The sequence below is a fragment of the Falco rusticolus genome, chromosome 11 (genome assembly GCF_015220075.1).
Source record: "Falco rusticolus isolate bFalRus1 chromosome 11, bFalRus1.pri, whole genome shotgun sequence".
In the NCBI taxonomy this organism is placed as follows: Eukaryota; Metazoa; Chordata; class Aves; order Falconiformes; family Falconidae; genus Falco; species Falco rusticolus.
This window is the reverse complement of record NC_051197.1, coordinates 2,628,821-2,649,886: the sequence shown is the minus strand read 5'-3', so window position 1 is coordinate 2,649,886 and position 21,066 is coordinate 2,628,821. Positions and strand designations below refer to the sequence as shown.

Genomic DNA, 21,066 nt, shown 5'->3' with positions numbered 1-21,066 from the left:
AGGTGGTAAAAAACCAAAAACTATCGTTAGAATCCAGTGTTCTGGGGCAGCTGTAAAATAGATCTCTAAATGTTTTTCTCATCACTTAGTAGAAACCACAAACAAAATGTACTGATAAATCTTGTCTAACATAAAAGTTTCTCCATTTATGGTTGACTGCGGCACCTAATCTGACTCCAATTCAAACAGCAGCAGCAGCAGCAGCAGCAGGGATGGGCATGCTGCCATTCTTTCCGAATCAGCACATTGTTGGACAAGCTATACCAGGGCAAAATAATGCTCCAGATAAACAACCGCCTACCGAAGCGGTTGTCTCGGGTTCGCAGCCTTATCATCAGACCTTAACAAATCTTTCTGTGGGAGCTTTGCGGACTGGACATGCCAAACAACAGAATCAACTAAAAAGTACTGATACAAGTTTGGGGGTAAGGAACACTGAATACAAGTATTTTCTTTTTTCTTGTCTGTGGATTTTATAGTTTTTTATTTTAACATGCTTAAGAGTTACCTGCAACTGCTTATTGTAGTTCTTCACTGTAAAATTTGCTAGATCACAGGATCATTCAGGAGTCATTATAAGGTCATTTCAGTTATGAATAATAGGGAGAGAACAATAATGCTCTTTGGTGAAAGGTCCAGATGAATTAACAAAGGAGTCTTTACAATGCTGGAGGGTTTTTTTTTCCATATGTATACCTCATAGTATTTGATGATGAAATTATCTCAAAAGTAATGTCCCTTTTAAAGACTGAAAATAGAACTTGTGGTTGAATTTCATGACTAATCAGGAGCAATTCTGGTGGTATGTGTAGGGCCTTTGGGTTTCCAGGTGGGGTGTGTGTTGAGATAGATATAGATATATATATATCTGTGTGTGTGTGTAAATTGTCGGCTTTTAATCCATACCCTGTTAGCCATAGCTGATGTTTTCTTAGTCTGTATCAGTTTTAATATTTATTCCCTTGAAAGCATGGGGTGAGAGGATGATGGGGTGGGATTTAAGTTGAACCAGAACAGTGTAGTTTTTTCAGAAGTTTTTTTCCTGCTATTAACAGAATTTACTATTTTTATACTACACATAAATACCTTGACATTTATGGGGAAACATGTTCTTAGTTCAGATCAGATCTGTGTTTTCCTTACATATTTTCTGAAGCAATCAGATTATATACAGTATCGGTATCTGCCTTTGTTAGACAGCTTTGACAGATATGGTCCTACTTCAGAAAGTATGTTTTTCATGTTTTAAATTTTTTTTTTTTACTGTAATGAAGTGGTATTTTACCTATGTGTAGATACATGTGAATAAAATACACGGGGGGGTGTGTGTACATATATAAAATCAGTGGTTTGTTTCAGCATTTCATTTATTTAAAAGGAAACTTAAGTAAACCGTTAGAAGTCTATATAGTTAATTAAATGCCTGCTTTTGCACCCAGATGAAAAGTTTCAGCACTCTGTTGAAACTTTCTGTGTTTACAAACTGGTCTCACTGTTTTTGAAAAGTTGTTGATTAATAGTTTTACTGAAAATAGTATTGATCCATTAAAATAAAGCTTTTTTTTCTTAATGAGCTTTGAATAAATGAACAGAATAGATGTAGAGTAGAATGCTGTATAAACGTCTTTGAGCTGTGTATTTCAGGCAAGCTGTGTAACTTGCTACAGCTACTTCATCCTTATTGTCGGTATTTTTTCTAATATAAGCTAATGGGAAGTAAGGGGGTAGTGTACCCTTCCTAGTCCCTCATAGGAAACAAACACTTTTGGAGTGAGTGAGTGAGTCCTGACGCTTTGTTTGCGCTCACAAATATTTTCTCCTTTTAAGTGTGGGCTTATAAATAAGAGTGATCAGTAAGAAGTGTTTATAATGGCAGATGGCAGGCAGTGTCATCTCTCCAGCATTCATTTGCCCTTTATTTGCTTGTGACTCCGGGTGAAAGGAGTTGATTTTTGTCTCGGCCATGTTCTTAATGCTAACTCCCTGCATCTGGAGTCGTTACGGTGATTATTGTTCCTTCACTTGAACATAAAAGGCTCTCTCTTGTTTGGTTTTCGATATCCTTTAGTTAGTTACAGTCTAAAGAGAAACGTTCCTACAAAATTATTTGACAAGAAAAAAAGTGCAGCCAGTGTGTCCAGATAGTTATCCCCAGTATTTATTTTAAAAGTTTTCCTGTTAGATTTCATAGGGCTAAGCTTTTTTCAAAATCCTGCTGGAACACTTACCTTATTTCTGACGAATGTTGCATGAATATAACGCAAACTGTGCTGTCCAATTGTTTCACAGACTCCCTTGAAAAAACAGACTTCGCTGCTAGGAGAACCACCAAAAGAAATACGTCTTAGTACCAACCCCTACTTGAACTTGGCGAGTGTGTTGCCTGGTATATGTCTTCCAGGTAAGCAAACATTTAGCAGTTTCACTTGCAAGTTTCCTTGACCGGTGTGGCAAATAGTTATTCCATTTGGCGAGTAATTCTAGTGACAGCAACATTTATCTTTACAGAAATCTTGTAGACTCTCTTAAAATTGGGATGTAATCTGTCCTTACAGTTAATATTTTCTTTGGGAAGCATAAATTTTCAGAGTTAATGGGCTTGCTGATTGTAGAGAAACTCCTAGAAAGCCTTCAATTTTAGTAGCACTGATAAATTTTGAGCACAGCCTAATCTGAAGTAGCAGATTTCTCTTTTAATCCCAGAATATTACTAAACAAGATTGCAACCTAATTTGTACAGGTTATACAAGTGGTGTGTTTATACAAACCGTGTATTCTTTGTGTTACAAACAGCAATTGCCAGCAAAGCCTCTAGTCCACCGCAGCAGACTGGACTTTCGAACAACGTCGTGGACGCTGCTGTGTCTCAGGGAACTACATCACAACATGCAATGGAAAGTTATTTTAATTACTCTCAACAGCATGGGGAATATGCACAGGTACGTTGTTTCGCAGCACCTTCTTCTGGTTTGTCACTCAGAGCTCTCGTAGCAGGATTTTTGGCAGAGATCTGCTCGGGGATTGATTCCTGAGATGTTCATCCCTTTTCTCTGCATACTCTTAACACACTTCTTGGTACACAGGTGGTCCGATAGCCCTGCATGCAGTTGAACAGTATTGTCCAACATCATGAACTCTTCTTCAGTGGTTCCTAGGCCTTCCTACAACCAGAGCCCACCCTCTTCTTCAGAGTGAACCTTGTAGGTCCTTTTCACTGATAGTTTATCTCTTATCAATTCAGGGTACCCTTATCAATTCAGGGTACAGAATTGGTTTAGCACAAAGTACACCTAATGCCAGTCAAAAAGAGCCTCGATACCTTCCCTGTTGCAGTAGTAGAACCATTGAAAGATTGCTTCTTGAGAACCTGAATTCAGTGCAGTCGGCTAAAAAATTACTACTTGTAACTTCTGGCTTGGCTTTTGTCTGTCTTTAAAACCATGAAGTTCTTCTCTTTCCCTTCCCAAGCAGTTTTTAAAGTTTTCTTGAATTTTGGCTAGATCCCAGAGAAGAGCCTGTTCTGTCTACCAGAAGTTCCTGTGTAGCTTGGGGAATTTTTGCAGTCTCTGCCAGCTGGTTTCACTGCTCAGGATTTCTTCCCCCCACGTCCTATTTGGTGATCACAGCATGGCCATTAAGGTGGAGGGCTGCCCCTCTGGAGAGTGGTGCACTACTGAGAGCAAGTTCTGGGTTTCACAGACGTCAGGACGCTCTGTGAAATAACCTTTCCATATTTTCATTAGCCATCACTACCCTGTGTAGGAATATAATTGTATGCAAATCAAATATGAGAATTGGATTGTAGTTCCATCAGGTAATCTGTGTGAAAATCTTGGGTCTGGGCTGAGACACCCGCTCCTGCTCTGCTAGTAGGTCTCTCCCTGCCCTGTCCCCATCACCTCCTCCCCAGAGTCGCTTGATCTTTCCCTGATCTTTCTGTTGTGGCTGGGAGGCAGAAACAAACTGCGCTCCCCTCTCCTGGGTTGCTGGCAAGGAAATGTGTGTGGCTGCAAAACTCCTGAGGTAGAGCAGGGCTGCTCTGGGAGCCGGCTGGGCCTGGGGGACGGAGACGGGCGCGCGTGGGTGGGCACGGGGGTTGTTTCATATTAGGAGGGTCTCAGCCTGGCCAAGGAGTGGTGGAGGCGACGGTGTCACTGCACTGCATTTGCTGCCGCAGGGAGCTTTGCCAGGAGCCAGACCCATCTCCCAGTCAGATCAGTCTGGTGACAGCTGTGGGCTCAAGAAGGAAGAGAGGTGTCCTGTGGGCTGCTGTGCTGTGTGTTTTGTGTAAACGCTACGGTATTCTTGAATGTTTTGTTTGAATGTGATTACTGGCTTTACATTTCTTTTGATGTTTCCTGGAGGTAGTCCCTAACCCCACATCCTTAAAAAAGTGTCCAAAAAAATCAGTAGTATTGTAGTATTAGTGTTATTAGTATTACCTGTAGTAACAAGAAGGACTCAAATGATGTCACTTACGACATGTGGCACCTCTGAACCTCACTCAGCTATATTGGTGCTGTCACTTCCTTCTACGCATCAGAAATGACATTGTACTTGTGTCTGCTGCCAAGGCAGTGGTGCCTTGTGTATCTTTAACCACCTAATGTAGTTTTAAATGCTTGGTTTTATATTTATCACTGGTGTTAAACATGTTTTGATGCTTCTTGGAGAGCTTTGCCTTTTACTCATGTCCTGTGAGGTTGTAAGAATTGTTTTCATTTAAAAGTGATCTTAGTAGACAGTTAATGGGAAGAGGTTTTTTCCTCCTTTATAGGAGGCTGTTCAGCAGTGGTATCAGCATTATGCTCAGGCATGTAACTCTACCCAGGCAAGAGCTGATGAATTTGAAAATGAAGCCTCTGAGGTGAGAAATAATTTTATTTTCTTCCTGTCTCCATTGGCTGTTTCTCCCATCAGCTGCAAGGGTGCTTTTGGACTCTGGACACCTGCTTTGTTTGTTGATAGTGGCTGCTGCTGTCAGTACTGTGAAAAGAAAAAAGGGGCCGGAGAGTGTGGGATGAATGGCACTGCATGGTCACCTTCCACAGGGCATCCCTGCACAGTTACTCTCCAGGGTTCATACTCACGCTTGTGGTTATATCTGCCATAAATATCCCTCCCTCTGAAATCCCACAAGCCAGAGTTACCTGTACAGTTCAGGAGTGTATTAAAATACTCCTGCCAAGAAACAGCACAGTGTAGTGTTGTTTCCAGTGAGCCTCTTGGAGGATTGTTTCCTGCCCAGGCTATTACATAGCCCGAGGTTTCTGTGACCACAGACAAGCACGCTTTTTTTTTTCCTCTTTCTTCCCCCCTTTTTTTTTTTTTTAAAAGGAATTGTGTAAAGCAAGCCATCCCCCAAATCTTACATTTTGCTCAAGAAATTGCTGCATGCCTGAGCTGCTGTGAATTGTACACTCCTTTTAGCAATTGAGTGTGACTCAGATATGAAAATGCCAGCTGAGCGCTCGTTACTATATCAAGTAAAAATTAATTTCTAAACCTATTTTCTTTCAACTTCTGGTTGATCGTGGATCCCGTTCTGCATTCAGGAATCTACAGGTGGATCTTACCCAGACTACAGTACCTGCTTGCAGGTCATGCCTACACTTTACAGTGGAGCCCAGGGATCAGTCCAGCCAGGCAGCTTGCAGCTTCCTCCACAAAACCCGTTAAATAAGGTGAGAGGAGAGAGCGAGCGAGCAGGGTGGTTGCAGGCACAGCCCGAGCCAGCTGTCTTTGTGCTGCCACCGAGTGGACTTTGGACCCACAACAAGCCAAGGCAGAGCTGTTCCACTGCATCCCTGCCCCTCGGGATCCCGAGTTGCTCTGGATCACGTGCAGTTCCCGGTGAATGTGATAAATAAAAGCAGTGGTTGGGCAGGGCGTGCCAGCGCCAGCCCCCCTCGGAGCCCTCCAACGCCCTGGAGGTCTGTGCTCCTCACTGCCCACAAACCACCGAAGCCCACAGGCAAAGAAAGGCTGGATGTTTGTGAGCAGACTTCTGGGAAAGATGTTACTTGTGAGGGTGAATGTGCAGAAATGCCTTGAAGGAGGCAAATAAAGTAGGAAGTGAAGAAAGGAGTAGGAGGTAGTTCACAGAGGTTTTAAAAGGGTTTTTTTGCCTGACTTGCAGATGTTTTGCAGTGAGTGCCACTGGGATAAAACCTCTGGAACTGGCAGATCAAGGCAGTGTCCAGTTTACCTACAGCTTTCACTTTGTAATACTCTTAACTGATCCTGGGAAGAAAACCATTTTAAAATGGCTTTAATTTGAAATTTTATAACAGATGTCAGATGCAGCCTACTTCAGCCAGACTCACTGAGCAAAGCTTCCTTTGTCTGGTGCACTCAGTGGACAGTTTTCATCAAGAAGAGTTGCGGAGGGGATGGGGAAATGCTACGGAAGCAGGGAGGGCCAGCCTAAAGGAGGCTGGAGGCTAGTGTAACCAGAGGCTGGTTGAACACAGGCGGGGTATGGTGGGGATAAAAGCTTTGTTCAGTCTGAACAGAGGACTTCCCATCTCCCGAGTGCTGTAGAAGTCCTGAGGAATTCATACCCTCCTGCCATGGGTAAATCACATTGCTCCTGGTTTTATGGGTGGGAGAGACCTTAAAAGCCAGATTCTCATCTCTTTTGAAGCGGCTGGAGGCAGGTATGCCTCACTGTGAGCCACGAAGCCGTGGGAGCGCTCGTAATCTCTGGGAGCAGAGCACTGCTGGAGGGATGCTGAGCTGCCTCTCCAGCCTCCAGCGCAGCTAGTGGACCTTTGTGCGGTGCCCGGGCGTGCTGAGAGGAGCCATGGCTGTAGTCAGCAGTCACATCTGGGAGAGCTTAGGGGGCCCAGCCTCCTGCGCAGCTCTCCTCCATGAGGGCTTTAAATCCCTTCACTGAGCAGAGGTTAGCAGCCGGATTCAGCACATGATGTTCTGGCATTCAGAAACTCGCATCTCGGGCTTGGCACGAGATTCCCATGGTTTTTTGGAGCAGATTTAGAAGGAGCACACAACTGTAGCAATTCGTGAGTCCTAGATAGGAGATGAGGCCTGGCTGGAGCTGGTGTTGGCAGGTCCTGGGTTAGAGATGGCCAAGGCCATGTGAAAACTGTAGTCTGTGCAGCAAAAAATTGAGCTTTCAGGTTCCTAACAGCTCTGGAAATGAGTGAAATTGTAACAAGAGAAGGAGAGACTCCGGGGTTTGAGCTAACTAATACCTTTAACTCCAGTGTAAAGAGGAAAGCTTGTATGTGGGGGTGATGCTGAGCAGCTTGAAAGTTTGTCTTAATGCCAGATGCCATAAAAGGCAGAAAGAGAGCGGTCGGTCCGTCCCTTGGCACAGACCAAACACAAGTGCAGTTTCCTCCACAGCGAGGCACTTTCCTCATTCCAGGAATTAACAGCTAAACCTCCATGAAGAGGGCATGCAGCCCGGTCCCTGAGAGGCTCTGTATCGGTTCCGTGTGTGCTCACGTGTGCACTTGCTTTAACCCTGCGGCCCATTTTTGTCCTGCTTCTGTGGGCGGCATTTCAGAGCTTCAGAAGGAGCATGGTCAGCCCCTGGTGCACAGGCTGCAGTGGTGGTGCTGTGCTCTGCCATGCGAGCAGGACACGGTGGAGGTTACGGTGGATGTGTGATGTTCCACAGCTGTTAGAAGTGCAGGGGAGAGGACAGGAGGAAAACTGAACGTCTTCCTCAAGCAGGTTCCTATTGATGACAAGTGCAGGCTCAAAAGAAATCAGACTGAGAGGGTAATGTGAGCTGTGAATGTGAATCCGCAAGGGGAGCCGCCGGGAACTGCTGGGAAGTGTTTGGCTTGGGGACATGGGTCAGCACAGCTGCTCATTTGATTGAGTTAAAGCGTTAGTGTCCTGGTTTGTGAAACATGTTAAGGTTTCTAAAATACTCACTCCAACATGAACCAAAACCCCAGTTCTTCTGATCTAGGAGGCAGAGGTAACCCAGGACACACGGTGTGGTGGGGCAGGATGTGCTCAGATCTGGTTCAGGTGGTTGTCACAGGGCAGATGCTTCAGCCTTTTAGCACAAGGCGACTGTTTAAGCCGTTTGGTAATGAAATTAGTAACACATTGGGGGACAGGGAGAAGGGATCTGTATTAGGGCGCTGGGTTCTAATGTGTATGTACAGCTTGCAGTGCTGAAGGTCCATGGCTAGTGCGCCGTCCTGCCGTGCTGGATCCCAAAGAGGAACTGAACCTGAGCCCTTGGCAGTGGGGCAGGCTTAGGTCCCCGTGCCCTCGCTAGAAGCCCGCTTCTGGGAGCCTTGGGCCTTGCAGTGTCAGGGCGACACAGCTGAGCTGAAGTTTTGGTTGAAGAGCCATTCCTGCTCTCTCCTTGGCTTTGGTGCCAGATGTAAACTTGTGCCTGCGAGTGGCAGCTGCTTACCTGTAATCCGCAGCACAAACCGAGTCCATCTGCCTTGCCGCGACAGCTGGGCCAGGATGGGTTAACCCATTCAGCTCTCCAAGGGAAAGGACAGAGGGATGAAAGGTGGCCGAGTGGTGCCTTACTGGAAAGACTGAAGCTGTCTGGAGCAGGGCCACCTGGCCCAGCCAGCCCTTTGCCCTTACAGACACACATGGATGGTGGGGCACCAATGCATTTATGATTGGTTTGGGATTTTTTAGGGAAAGGGCACAAACGCTGACTCATGAGCTGTGTATAGCTGGACCTTAAAGCTGAGGGAGCCGGGCCTTTGGAGTCAGTTACTGGCTCCCGGTCCTTGGTAATTCCCAGGCTGGAGCTTTATTTATTGATGCCGTTTACTCTGGATCATGTGTCACTTGTTTTCTTCTTGTCCTTAGGTGGCTCCAATGAGAAGCGAGAAGCGAGGCTCGTCGTACCTTATGTCCTCCCCAGAACCTGGCCCCTTGGAGTACCTTGGCCAGCAGACTCAGGGCTCCGCAGTACGTTATGCAGAATCCTCTCTAAAAAAAAAGCGCGTTTATTGAGACCTAAATAATGACTCCTGCCTCGGGGTGTGAAGGCAGGCTTTTCGTACCTCTGCTATTTATTGCTGCCTTAACTTCAGACAAATAATTCTTCTTTCCAGGGGGGTTATAAGTATCCCAAGAGGAACAACCTCTGTAATGGGCAAATTTGCCAAGGAAATGGTACATATTGCTACGAGTGTTTCCTTTGTTGTCTGCCGCTGCAAGGAACAGTGAGCTGAGGCTGACAAAGCAAAGTAACGTGGCATGTTTCGGGTAGCTTACCAGCTGAAAGCAATAAAAATACTGAGGAGGGAATGCTGATCCTTGCCCTAGTCCTCAGACTGAGGAAGTTAAAAGATGAAATCTTGATAGTAATTTTTTTCATATTTTTTTAACTCAGATTATGGGTTTTTCAATCTTACTTTTTCCAGGATTAAAAGTTCTGCATTTACAGCCTTTAAATTTTTAATATTTCCTCTTAATCCTGGAATGGAGATACACCAAATGTATTACCAGAGCCTCTGTGATGTTTTCAATAAATGTCTGTTAAAAGTAAGATGCTATATTGTGTGCTGCCTTGCAACACTCAATTCGCTTCAGATCAGTGATACTTTGACAATGAAGTAACCTTTATCTGCTTTTAGGCCAAGAATCCACGGCTTTTCCTTGGAATAAGTAACTTACAGTTTGTGAATGCCTCTGTGTAACACAGTGTACGTGGCAAAGTGCCGTCCTCCTTCCAACAGGCACGCGTGTCAGTGTGGCCGGCTGCTGGCAGCATGCTCGGGTGGCGGAGCAGTATAAAGGTAACAAAGTGGAAGAAATCAATGGCCTGTTCTGCTTTTTCTGACTCCTCCTGGATCTGGATGATTCAGTTGGAGCAGAAGCAATACTGACATGCTCCTCGGTGATGGCTTTAATCCTTCCTTCCTGCTCTTGACTGTATTTTCTTCTTTTTTAAGCATCTTAACTGTAGCAATGTGCTGCACTCCAAAGCCTGCTAGAGCAGAGCATCCTCGTTCTGGTTTTCACTCTTTCTTACATATTACCTTTTGCATGAAGTAGTTCTCACTAGAAGGAAACACTGTTTACTCACTCACCTGTGCCAGGTGTACGGTGTGGGCTCCCTCCTCCCCTGAGACTGTGAGCTGTGGCAGCCTGCCTGCCCCTGTGCATCGTCTGGCCCCAATTATTTCCCAGCTTGATTGTGTTTTGATATGGTTTTGGTTTTTTTAAAGACTTGGTATTTTCAGCTGATTCATTAAGCCGCTCTGGCTCAAGCCTTTCTTTTCTGCTATTAATCCTTGTAGCAGAAGACTTAGAAATCGTTCCTTTTGAAGTCAGTGCTTGTGACAGACAGATTAGGAGCCAGCCCTCTGTGACAGGCAGCAGGGTTTGCTGCCTCGGACTGAGTGCACTGAGGCTGGAACACAGGTCCTTCTGGCTTCACCTTGCTAGATAATACTGGAGCCATTTTTCAGTACTGTTTAAAAAAAAAAAAAAAAAAAAAAAGTCTTAAACTCTGCCTTTCAAGCTCTGTGATGTGACCAGGATATGTATTTTCAAAGCTTAAAAAACCAAACACAATCCAAGCGGCTCTTCCTCAGCTGCTGTGCTGTAGAGCTAGGGCGCTGTGCCCACAGGCATAACGGCTTAAGACAGCCAAACAGCAAACGCAGGTTACCAGAGCTCCTCTGGGACTCTACGTGTATGTATTGATAAGTTCACTTGTAATATTTTGTTCAAACTGTTTGTATATGCAACTTTCTCAACTTGTTATGCTTTTCAATGAAAATAAATTGTTGGTACGCATTTAAAGTGGATTTCTGCAGGAGGAAACCATCTCTGGCTTACCTTTAAAGTGATCGTTTAATGAAGGGCAGGGTTGTTTTGAAGCCAGCATGTTCAGATCACCATTCCTATGGAAGTTATTTTAAAATCATCCTCTGTTTAATTTATGATTTAAAAAAAGAGGTGCACGTGGAGAAAAAAAATTTATTAGATTTGTTTGTATAAAGAGTAACAAAGTGCTTACAGATTTAAATCAGGTTCATAAGTGACATACAGAAAAAACAAGTAATACTGTAAAAATAAATCTGACCTTGTTGCAGCTCATAATTACAATTTTATATATATATATAGATACATATATCTCAAGACATCTTTCTGTTGTAAGAACTGAGTATACCCTCAAAGCATTTTCAAAATCCAGGTGTGGTGGGAAAGTCCTAGGACAGGGGTCAGCAGAAGGTTCCAGTTAAGCTGCTGTTTATGGAAGCCTGGCAGGTTTGCACCTCACTGGGCCGCCTTACAGCCCGTGCATGGTCCCAGCTGGTCCCGCTGTTGACCTTTGGTTAACTCAGTACTGCACAAGTGTATGGTTCGAGCCTGTATGTCAAATGAAATGAAGGCCAGGGCTGTGTTAAAGATTCATCAGGCCAAATAAACAGCTTTACTAAAATTATTCAACCTGCTGGCCAAATAAATCCTTGGTGTAATGATCATAGAAAAATAATAATAAAAAAAAAGTGCATCACGCACCCCTTGGATGGCACCGCAGGTAACAAAAAGACTGTTTGGTGTGTTGGAGGTATCTGCTCACCTAGTAATGCTGCCCTGGTTGCTCAGTCCTCTCTTTTAGAGAATTCTTCTTTGTTAGGGGAGTGCTCCCCCGGGTTCTGTACATGAATTCATTTTCTTTTCTATCCCCGAAGTGTGTAATTGATCTCCTACGCACATTTCACCACACCAGTTCGGCTGCAGTACAAGCCAAGAAGCGTTGCGTTCGCACAGTTAACAGCGACACAGAGGGCAGAAGCCTCAGCAGGTAGAAAGGGGCAGGGGGCTGAGTTAGGAAAAGCAAATATATTTATCCAAAAGTGGGGTTCTCAATTCAGGGCATAACTATACACACTGATCATGCTTCTCGTTTGGTTCAGTTTTTGAACACAACAGTTACGCAGTTTCTTTAGAAACATACCTAAGAGCTCAGAACTGCAGAGCACTTTGAGATGAGCTCGTTATTTTGTCTTCTCTGGATTTTTATGCCAGAGGTGGGTTTTCGCTACTGCAGTTTAAGTGCACATGAAAGACAGTTGTCAGCCAAACCTTTTTCTAAAACTTCCCCAAACTGAATTACCATCTCCAGTCCTCTAATGTCCACTAGTTTAGTTCTTCAGGGAATAAGCGTGCCCAGCAGACATGTTAAGTGCCCCAGCTTTGCACTGGCACCTGCAGCGCTTTCTGACACCACCCTTTCGGTTCGTGTTCAGCAGGGTAGTCCCAGCTGTGGTGAGACCAGAATCAGATAAAGAGAAAACTGCCTTGCAATAACAGCAGCAAAATGAGTTGAAGCTATTGTTTCTGCCATACCTTTTAATTAATTTGATCCAACTGTTGACTAAAATTAAAAAGGAAAACTGTTGGAAAAAGAATCCTTTAAACACATTAGCACAGTCAGAGTACAAATTACAGTAGTTAAAAAAAATAAAATGAAAGGTCTTAGGCCTTTATATTTTGACACATATTTAAAGTACTGACCGTATTTTTAAAAAAAAAAAAACCTAATTAAATTTTACTCATAATTGTTTCAAATCCTTGGATCAGATTGTGAAAGGTTGTCCGTTCATCATGCTTGAATATCCAGCACTTCCTCATCAGCTGGTCCACCTAGCAACAACAGAAGAGAAATTTTTAGAGGAGGAGTGAAACACTCTATTTTTCCAGTGAATACAGCGGAACGGGTTCCCGCTGCTACGAAATGCGGGACAGACAGACACGCCTCGGATTCTGGTGGGAGTTCACCAGCACTGTGACTAGTGAGGATTTTTCCTTCTGAGGCAGCTCCCCAGCGCCACGCTGTGCCGCTCACCTCCCTGTCCCTGAGCCACCTGGAAACAGGCCAAGCCTGCCCGCCCCGCCCCCCCCCCCCCTCCATCGCTCGTGCCTCGGGCAGAGCTGGGCTATGTCCCGGCTCCCCCAGCAGCAGGAGCCAGGCTGCGCCTCGTGGTCTGTGCACTGGGACCCCACTGCACACCCTGGAACTCTGCATCTCAACAATCAGAAGGATTCTAATTGAATTTTACATGGTATTTAATTTACAGGTATTAAAGCAAAGTTCTTAACGCCTCTGTAGGGATGTCAGGAACTTGGGAATGTCAGTGTCGAAAAACATTTTAAAATAATGCTCAAAAAACTTGGAAATGCCTTTTTAATGGCATACCTGACTGGTTTCCTGCCAGGATTAGCCAGGCTAATGAACATGAGATGCTTTTGGTGCTAATTTAGCATCAGAGGTCACCACTATAAAAGCAGAGGCGCATCCATTACCTCCTCCGGGCAGTTGGGCGGACGTGGCAAACGCTTTTCTTCTTGCAGGACACGCACCAGCCGTGCTACCGTCATCTGTCCCTGCGTGGGGCCGATCATTTTCAGGAACTCCTGCGAAGAGAGGAGTCAGCTGCACATCCTCTTACCCCGTGCCAATCCAGCCCATTTCAATTTGACATTAAGGTGACATTTGAGTCTCAACATAAAAACAATCAGTAGATGCTTATTGTACGGACACCGTGCGCCATATACTCGCATTAGGAAATAGATAGCAACATCAACATAGCGTCACCACAACTTAACTCTGTACAGAATCTTTAGTGAAAGACAACCTCAAGGGGTTGTTTTCAGGAGATAAAGAGGTTCCTTCCACTTCTTGTTTCCAAAAATAACACATTTAAAAAAAAAAATAAAATTAAAATATCTGATTGAAGCGGCTGTAGCAGCAGTTTCTTTCACAACCACTTACTGCCATAGGACTGGACTCGGAATCACAGTAGGTAAGCAGTTCGTACAGTGTCACCCCGAATGACCAGACATCCGAGGCGATGTAGAATTTACTCTGGAGCAGGCATTCCGGAGCGTACCTGAGGACACAACGGGCAGCGTTAAACCCTACTCAGAGCTGCACAATCTGCTCGTACATGCACACCCCCGATGCATTTAAAGCGAACTAAAGAGGCATCTTTGTACACAAAGTCAGCATCCTTGTACACAAATTAACGCGCCTGTTGGGCTGGGGATGCCACAGAAGTAGTAGGTAAGGTACGACTTACACAGCAAGTCACTGTAAAAATAAATCAAAACCAACAAAAATATCATGGGAAAAGGGATCATTAAGTGCAGGAATAAATAAACAGCACAAGAGTAGATAAGTATAGTCTACCAGGTGCCTTTTCCTTGCTCTGATGTGTCTTTATTTAGGCTTCTTACCAAAACAGAAAAAACTTTGAGGACACTAAAAGCCTAAGTCCGCAGGAGCGGACAAGTTATTCCACTGCACAGTCTGGTTAAAGAAAGTAAGTTCTAAGTTACTACCAGAAAACAGGGCTGTCGAGGTCGTCTTTGACCGTGTAGTACTCCTTGTCAGTCTCGATTGCTTTGGTGAGACCGAAGTCTCCAATCTTCACTCTGTTCTCACTTTCAACAAGGACGTTTCTTGCTGCCAAGTCCCGGTGCACGTACTGGCGGGAGCCCAGATAGTCCATTCCCTAGGAGAGAACAGAGTTACACTAGTTCTCCAATACCTTAATCACTGTCTTTCTCCAGCCTCCCCGTCACACGCTCCCTCGTTCACACAATAGTACATGTTTCAGTACCAGGTTTCCCACGGCAGGTTCTCCATCTCCTGGCACTTCCGAGGGTCCTTTTCTGACACCCCCACACCTTAAATGCTGCCTCCGAGTTCCTCATCTGTTGAGACTGCTCTTCCGGCTTTGTGGTTTTTAATTTTCAGCTGAGCAGCCATCGTCTTCAGGCCCTTCTCTCCGCAGCAGCAGTTCCTTCACGTGCTGCTAAATCTGACAGCCTGTGCCTGTGCTCCTTACAAGCACCCAGTCCACTGTCATCACAAAACCAGAGTCTCTTGCGGAAAACACGTTGCTTCACACAGCCTGACTGCACTCGCATCCCTTCCTTGCTTCAGGCTTCATGTTGCTCCTTCCCTCTTGCCAACACGCCCTTTCTAAAGGCTGCCCTCCCTCCTAATTCTTCAAATTCTGCAGCAGGAACAACTTCTCACACTAAACTTTCATGCAAGGGAACCTGCTAATGACTCCCTTGCTGATCCTTGTGCCAGTAAGCACCTGAGGCACAAGAGAGATTGCTTTGGGATTCAGGTCCCTGACAGGACAATGGTTCTGTTCACCAAACAAGCCTCTCTTCTCCCCCAACCCCCACCCCAAATTAAATAGTCACCTAATCAAACAGATGAGTTGCAGGAAGGCTCTGGTGCCAAGCTCACCTTACAGATCTGAACCGCGTATCTGAGAAGCTGCTTGAGATTGATTTTGTTCTTGTTCCGCGGGAGATACTCCTTCAGGCTCCCAGAAGGAAGAAATTCCATGATGAGTTTAATCCCGCTTCCTCCTAAAAACAGAGTGCGTGTTCAATTTGCAGAGACACGGCCCTTCCCACATCATTAACACGAGTAACTTTTGTACCAGCCCACAGCACTGGCGGCGTCTGTAACGGCACCGTGTGACCGTGGCCAGGCTGCGGGCTAACTCCCCGTAGCAGTTGCCGGACCAATCCGGAGGGGAATCTGTTCCAGGCAGGGCAGTTACTGAACTCAAAGTTCTTACAAGTTTTTTAATACTGGCTTAGAACAATCGCTACTGCAAATGCAAAAGCAGAAGACAACTGAGCTCTTTTCTATTAATAACACGTGCTGCCAATAATGGCCTCCGGGTTTACAGGGCTGTGACCCAGCTGCAGCGGTCAGCTCACTCCAGCATCAGCCTGTCGAGGTGGGTTTGGTTGCTGGTTTTTTAACAGATTTGGTGAGAATATTGACCAGCTGCTCACATCCAGGTTAGTCAAGCACAAACATAGGCAGGAGGACTACACAGAGAAATTGCTGCTTTTTCGGTGAATAAAGAGATCTAAACCCCTAAGATTGAACCAAGACTGTTACGCTTCGTTTCTAAAGGAAAACCCTTATACTTTGAGTGTATACTTTTAATATTCTACATGAAAATTTACCATCTTCTGTGCAAATTCCCTTATATTTCACAATGTTCTCATGATAAAGATTCCTCAAGATTTCTATTTCCTTCTTCAGATCAGCGATGTGATTCCCTCCACTCTCTGGCTTTAGAGATTTAACTGCCACCTGCTCCCCTGTATTGTCACCTTCTGGGTCGTATCTGCAGAGTTCAACCTTGCCAAAGTGACCCTAGTTGTAAAAGAAGAGAGAGCATTATTTAACACAGCACTCGCCAGCCACAGCATCGCTGATGCACTGCGTCAGGTGGTGACGGTTCACATCTTCCTGTTGCGACACACAAAGTGCACACAGCCGTGTATACACACACCCACACCAACACTCATCTGTGTTCTGTATCCGACGTTCCTCTTACCTCTCCCAAATCACGGATTCTTTTCAAGAAGCGTTTCTCAAAGAGAGTGGGATCGACCTCTGTAAAGGGCTTCTTCTCCGAGACAATATCGGGATCTAGGAGTGGAAGAAAAGTCCCAGGTCAGACAGATTCCTGCAAGGCCATCTTGGTCCTGACACTTCAAGGCATCCTTGCTCACTTCCCATCTGCCGCTGGCAGTGTGTCTGTCCCTGCTGTCACAACTGGTCTTATTTAAATCCTGCCTGCTTGTCGGCAGGGAACGCCTCCTGTTTGTACGTGCCCGTCTTACCACTTGCCAAGCTTCCTCCCTCACTCTGCGGGCTGCTGCCTGGGTCTTCTTCCAGACCCAGTCACTTTTCTCTTGGTATACTTCCCACCCACTCAGCTTCCATGATTACGTAAGACTAGGTACAGGATGTAAAGTTTTGCCCTTAACTAAGCATCTATTAGTAGCTCTGTAGTAAACTTCAACTTAAGATGAACCAGAGCCATCTGCTCTTTGATCAAGAGAGTCCTATGGAAATCTCACGGAGCTCAAAGATTGTCTTGAAACCAACTTAAGCTGTTGTATAAAACATGGATCGTCAAGTGAAACGGCAGTTACCACCACCACACCTTAAGCCACACATCCAGTATGAATTCAACACCCACACCCTATTTGCGCTCACCCATAGAAGGGGTTAGTTCCGTTGCTGCAGGGACACAACACAACACGCTGCCGTCAATGCAGCCGTACTTGGGGAAGAATGCTGCTGTGAGGTGCCCAGCTCAGCCAAATAAACCTTACCCCTCTCTCCAGCCTCTAAGCAAAACTGTGCCTTACTCTGTTCCTCCAGCTTGTTGATGTCTCTCATGATTGCCCTGAAGAAGGGTCTCTGGTGGGGGTCGTAGTTCATGCACTGTTTCATCAGGTCAGCTAGCTCCTTGCATGATGGTGTCGCCAACACGAAATGGCCCCCGTAGAACCTCTCCTTCTGCAAGGCACACATGGAAACTCCTGCATGAATTTTAGCTTTTCACTTGATAACCCCATGTTCTACATCAGCAGATTTGACCATTAGATCCTTAACTCGCAGCAAACCTCAACTTTGTCAAGGAAATCCTCCTTTTCAGCAGCAACTCTAAACCATCTCCTAATAGTAGATAACTACTATTGTGCTGAATCTGCTGTAGTTTGGAGCAACCCCTGAAAACACATGAAGTCTCTAAAACGTGATGAAGATGTCACCTTTCACAAGTTACTTTTCTGCCAGGTTTGCCACGTTACTTACGCAGCGAGACAAATGGCTGCGTGGAAATGCTTGCCCAGGTTACCGACACAATACTGGCTGCTATCCACGACCCCCGAGAAGGTACCAGCTTCAGGGAGATGGGACGAGGGTGGGTTGTGCATTTTTTAAGCTCTGAAAGAACCACCCCAGCTGCCTGCCACATGCAGGAAGCAGCCCCATAGTCAGGGCAGAAAACTCCTTTCAGCTACCTCCTGTTAGAACAACTTGGGCAATGACTCAAGTACTCAGTCATTTCCTTCAGAGGAGCAGCAGCTGCCTTGCTCCGTCGCCTTCCCAACACAGCAAAACTTCAAGAGAGAAAAAGCACATGTGGAACACATGCTGAGGGACTCCAGCAGTGATGAACAGAACTGCCAGCAGTAAGGCAGAACAAGATTTACTCCTTTTTTTTTTTTTTTTTTCAGATTTCAGAGTGAGCAACAATGGTGTCCCACAGGGTGTTAGTTCTGAACCGATGTCCAAAAGAAACAAGAGAAGCACCTAGCTGCTTTTAAGCAGACCCTCAGTTTATAACTGGACACAGGGGTTAGAAAAGGGCAGGTGTGAGAGCATCAGAAGTTCTGCTTAATTGTTACTATGCCAAGTTCTGAAAATCCCCAGCAAGGTCAGGTTGAAGCAATAATTAGCAATGTTTGTAGTAAGGACAAGAATTCCTGCTGCAACCATTTAGATGGATCAGCCCCTTGTTGAGTCCCACTGGGCTGCTTTTCCTGTAGGTTGAAAGCGAATTGGATATGGAAACGCATGTGCCAAAGAGGCTGTATCCAAGAGGTTAAGGTAAAGTTTATGTAACGTAGTTTTACCTCTGCTAATGTCTTGTCCTTCAGTGGTATTTCACCATTATAGCAGATTTCCCACAGTGTGGTACCAAAACTCCACTTATCTGCTGCAACGCTTAAATTTTTGGAGTCTTCGACACATTCAGGTGCAATCCAGGGGATTCGTTCAACACATTCTTAGATAAAAACACAGAAGCAATATATTTTGGAGTTAGTATCGAAGGACTAAAAAAACCAGCCTTCTAACTTAATTATTCTTGTCTAACAGCTGCTTAACTAAAACAAAGCTACAGCCTTTGCCCAGTTTCAGGGAGATCTGGATTCTCAAATCCCTGCTCTCAGAAGGACGCCTCTGTGGGTTTTACAGGCTCGTGCCTTAAGCCGTCCAGAAACAGATTCCTTCTGTATTATCTCACTAAACTTAACGTGACTTTTTAAAGAAATTAATACAGTAAGCACCCACCATCAGCAGCGCTCCTTTATTTCCCTGTAGTTTTCAGATTCATGAAAGCTGATTACTTCTATTCTAGAGCCGGTTCTAGCTGGTATGAATTATATTTGTGCCTCTCCCCTTTCCCCACCACGCTGAAGAGAGAAATCCGATTCCTGTACCCTACCTTGTCTGGACAGCACAGTTATTGGTATTCCTGGGTCGCTCAGCTTTATGAAAGGCCCGTACTCGGTGTCAATTCCCTCTCTTGCCAGTAGGATGTTTTTAGTACACACATTGCCGTGTACCAAATCCTTATCCTCCTACAGTAAGGGAGGAAAAGAATAGTGAGTGCAGCGAGCTAGCGATGCTCTGCAAGTGCTCTACCATACCTATAACAAGGGGGATCACTGTAAAATACTCCACACTGAAATCCAAAAATACAGCTTGGAAGAAATGATCCTTGAGAAAAGCAGGGAAAGGAGGAGTTCGTACTGGAGCATTTGTATTCGCAGAGCTGAGGCACTTTGGAAAAAAGACCAACGTTATATTCCTTTTTCACAAGGAGCATAACTGCAGGTACGTACAGAAACTGGTGGCAAACGCAAGCACACAGCCTGTTTGGCCTGCTGATAAAAAAGGAGCTCGTCACCTTCTCTGAGAGTCCTTCTCCTTATTTAAAGCAACAACATGACTACAAAAAGAATACCCCGTACACTGTACAGTCCCTCCTGAGAAAGGAAAGTTGTTACTTACTAAGGCACACGAAACCGCTGTAGCGTTAGGCTGCAGCAGCTGCAGGCAAAGCTTTTGTCAAGATGCCTTCTTACCAAGTAGCTCAGCGCACTTGCAAGTTGCTTGGCAACTTTGAATTTCCAAGGAGTTGTCAGAACTTCGCTCTTCCGATGCATAAACAGGTCCAGAGGCCCAAATTCAACGAACTCTTCAACCATGATATCTACAAAGTCAGGTGCATAAAAAAGTCAGTATTGCAATAGCCAGTGTCTGAGTAACCTAACAGGCCTGCCACCATTTTCCCCCGCAGCCGCCAGGCGAGATGGCTATAGTATGTCTTTATTTCACCTTCTGCAAAGTTTATTTCAGTGCCCAATGGCCAAATCAAAAGGCTAAGAAGAGTGGCTTTACGCAGTGAATGAGCAGTAAACCTGGAACAAAGACCACAGGGCCAAGCCTTCCCAGGGAAACAACTTCTGCCAGAAGGCCGGTTTGTGCTGGCACTACCACTACTGCTCTGGCATCCCGACCTCAAGGAGCCATCCTGTAAGGCACTTATTCAAAGACAGCACTGGAACATGAAACTTCTTAGTAGAAAGGACTTTGCAGCTGCCTTGCAGTTCCAGTTCCACTTCTGCCTGCACTGAAAAATCAAGAGGCAGCAGCTGCCAGCCCTCGTCGCCCCCCGTGCTAGCACTGAACTGAATGGCTGCCCTGTCCCTATCAAGGCTGCTGCTGAAGCGTGCTGCCTAGTGGCTTCCAGTTCACTGAACTCACTTTCAACGTCACGGACGCAGACTCCATGGAGGAGGACGATGTGCTTGTGAGACACCTGCCTCATCATGCTTGCTGTTTCAAAGAATGCCTGTTAGGAAGTGGAAGAGGTGAGCCATTAAGCGGCTGGTCATTGTGTCAGTCATCGAAGTGTTTAACAAATACAGAGCATCAAGTAACAGAAACATTTGCAAAAGATCACTGTTTTCTGGTAACGTAAAGGGTCAACAGTGCTAGAGGTGAGCCATCCCACTGTACTAACGGGCAATGGATGCCCTCAGAGGTGTGCTGGTGTTTGCTAGGTCACGCAAGCGACCAATGCTCCTCCCTGTGCTCTTGCAGACACGCATACACTAGGTCTTAGCATCCCCTGTGCTGTCTTTGATTAAGCTATGTGCTCAGCCTAGTGCTAGCTGATTAAGCAAAATGCAGATCGAGTAACTTGCCTGTGGCCATGTTGATGATAGAACTGGTGACAGACTCACAGCCCAACGCACAAGGCACAGGTAAACTCTGGAAGGCAGCAGTACCCTCACTGAACTCCCCAGCTCTCAGCTGACACAGCTGCAAGACTCTGGGTATGACGGTGCGTTTTATACCACAGCAGGGTCTCAGTCCATCTTCCTTGCACTTATGGTCTGCACATGTGCAGGCTGGAAGAGAGTGCTGGCACGCTGCAGCCAGACCCAGCG

At 45.5% G+C, this 21,066-nt stretch overlaps 2 protein-coding genes across 13 annotated transcripts in view; one reads left to right on the top strand and one right to left on the bottom strand.

The window, feature by feature from the left end:
* RAVER2 (ribonucleoprotein, PTB binding 2) overlaps positions 1-10,773 on the top strand; it is a 39,504-nt gene extending 28,731 nt beyond the window's left edge. For 3 of the 11 annotated variants that reach the window (XM_037404301.1, XM_037404297.1, XM_037404295.1), the window contains 7 exons: positions 190-425; positions 2,290-2,401; positions 2,794-2,939; positions 4,778-4,867; positions 5,556-5,684; positions 8,827-8,928; positions 9,600-10,773. In XM_037404301.1, coding sequence (XP_037260198.1) covers positions 190-425; positions 2,290-2,401; positions 2,794-2,939; positions 4,778-4,867; positions 5,556-5,684; positions 8,827-8,928; positions 9,600-9,662 — 878 coding nt within the window. In that variant the 3' untranslated portion in view covers positions 9,663-10,773. The other 8 variants (XM_037404298.1, XM_037404296.1, XM_037404300.1 and 5 more) reach the window with 8 other exon arrangements.
* A 159-nt stretch (positions 10,774-10,932) lies between these two features.
* Positions 10,933-21,066, bottom strand: part of JAK1 (Janus kinase 1) — a 30,677-nt gene continuing 20,543 nt past the window's right edge. Inside the window, exons 13-24 of one of the 2 annotated variants that reach the window (XM_037404293.1) lie at positions 20,378-20,465; positions 19,696-19,823; positions 19,053-19,188; positions 18,460-18,611; positions 17,188-17,338; positions 16,365-16,459; positions 15,988-16,180; positions 15,248-15,372; positions 14,323-14,495; positions 13,754-13,871; positions 13,285-13,395; positions 10,933-12,624 (exon numbers count right to left, since the gene is read on the bottom strand). In XM_037404293.1, the coding sequence (XP_037260190.1) occupies positions 12,523-12,624; positions 13,285-13,395; positions 13,754-13,871; positions 14,323-14,495; positions 15,248-15,372; positions 15,988-16,180; positions 16,365-16,459; positions 17,188-17,338; positions 18,460-18,611; positions 19,053-19,188; positions 19,696-19,823; positions 20,378-20,465 (1,572 nt within the window). In that variant the 3' untranslated portion in view covers positions 10,933-12,522. The remainder of the gene's footprint in view (positions 12,625-13,284; positions 13,396-13,753; positions 13,872-14,322; positions 14,496-15,247; positions 15,373-15,987; positions 16,181-16,364; positions 16,460-17,187; positions 17,339-18,459; positions 18,612-19,052; positions 19,189-19,695; positions 19,824-20,377; positions 20,466-21,066) is intronic. The other variant, XM_037404294.1, reaches the window with a different exon arrangement.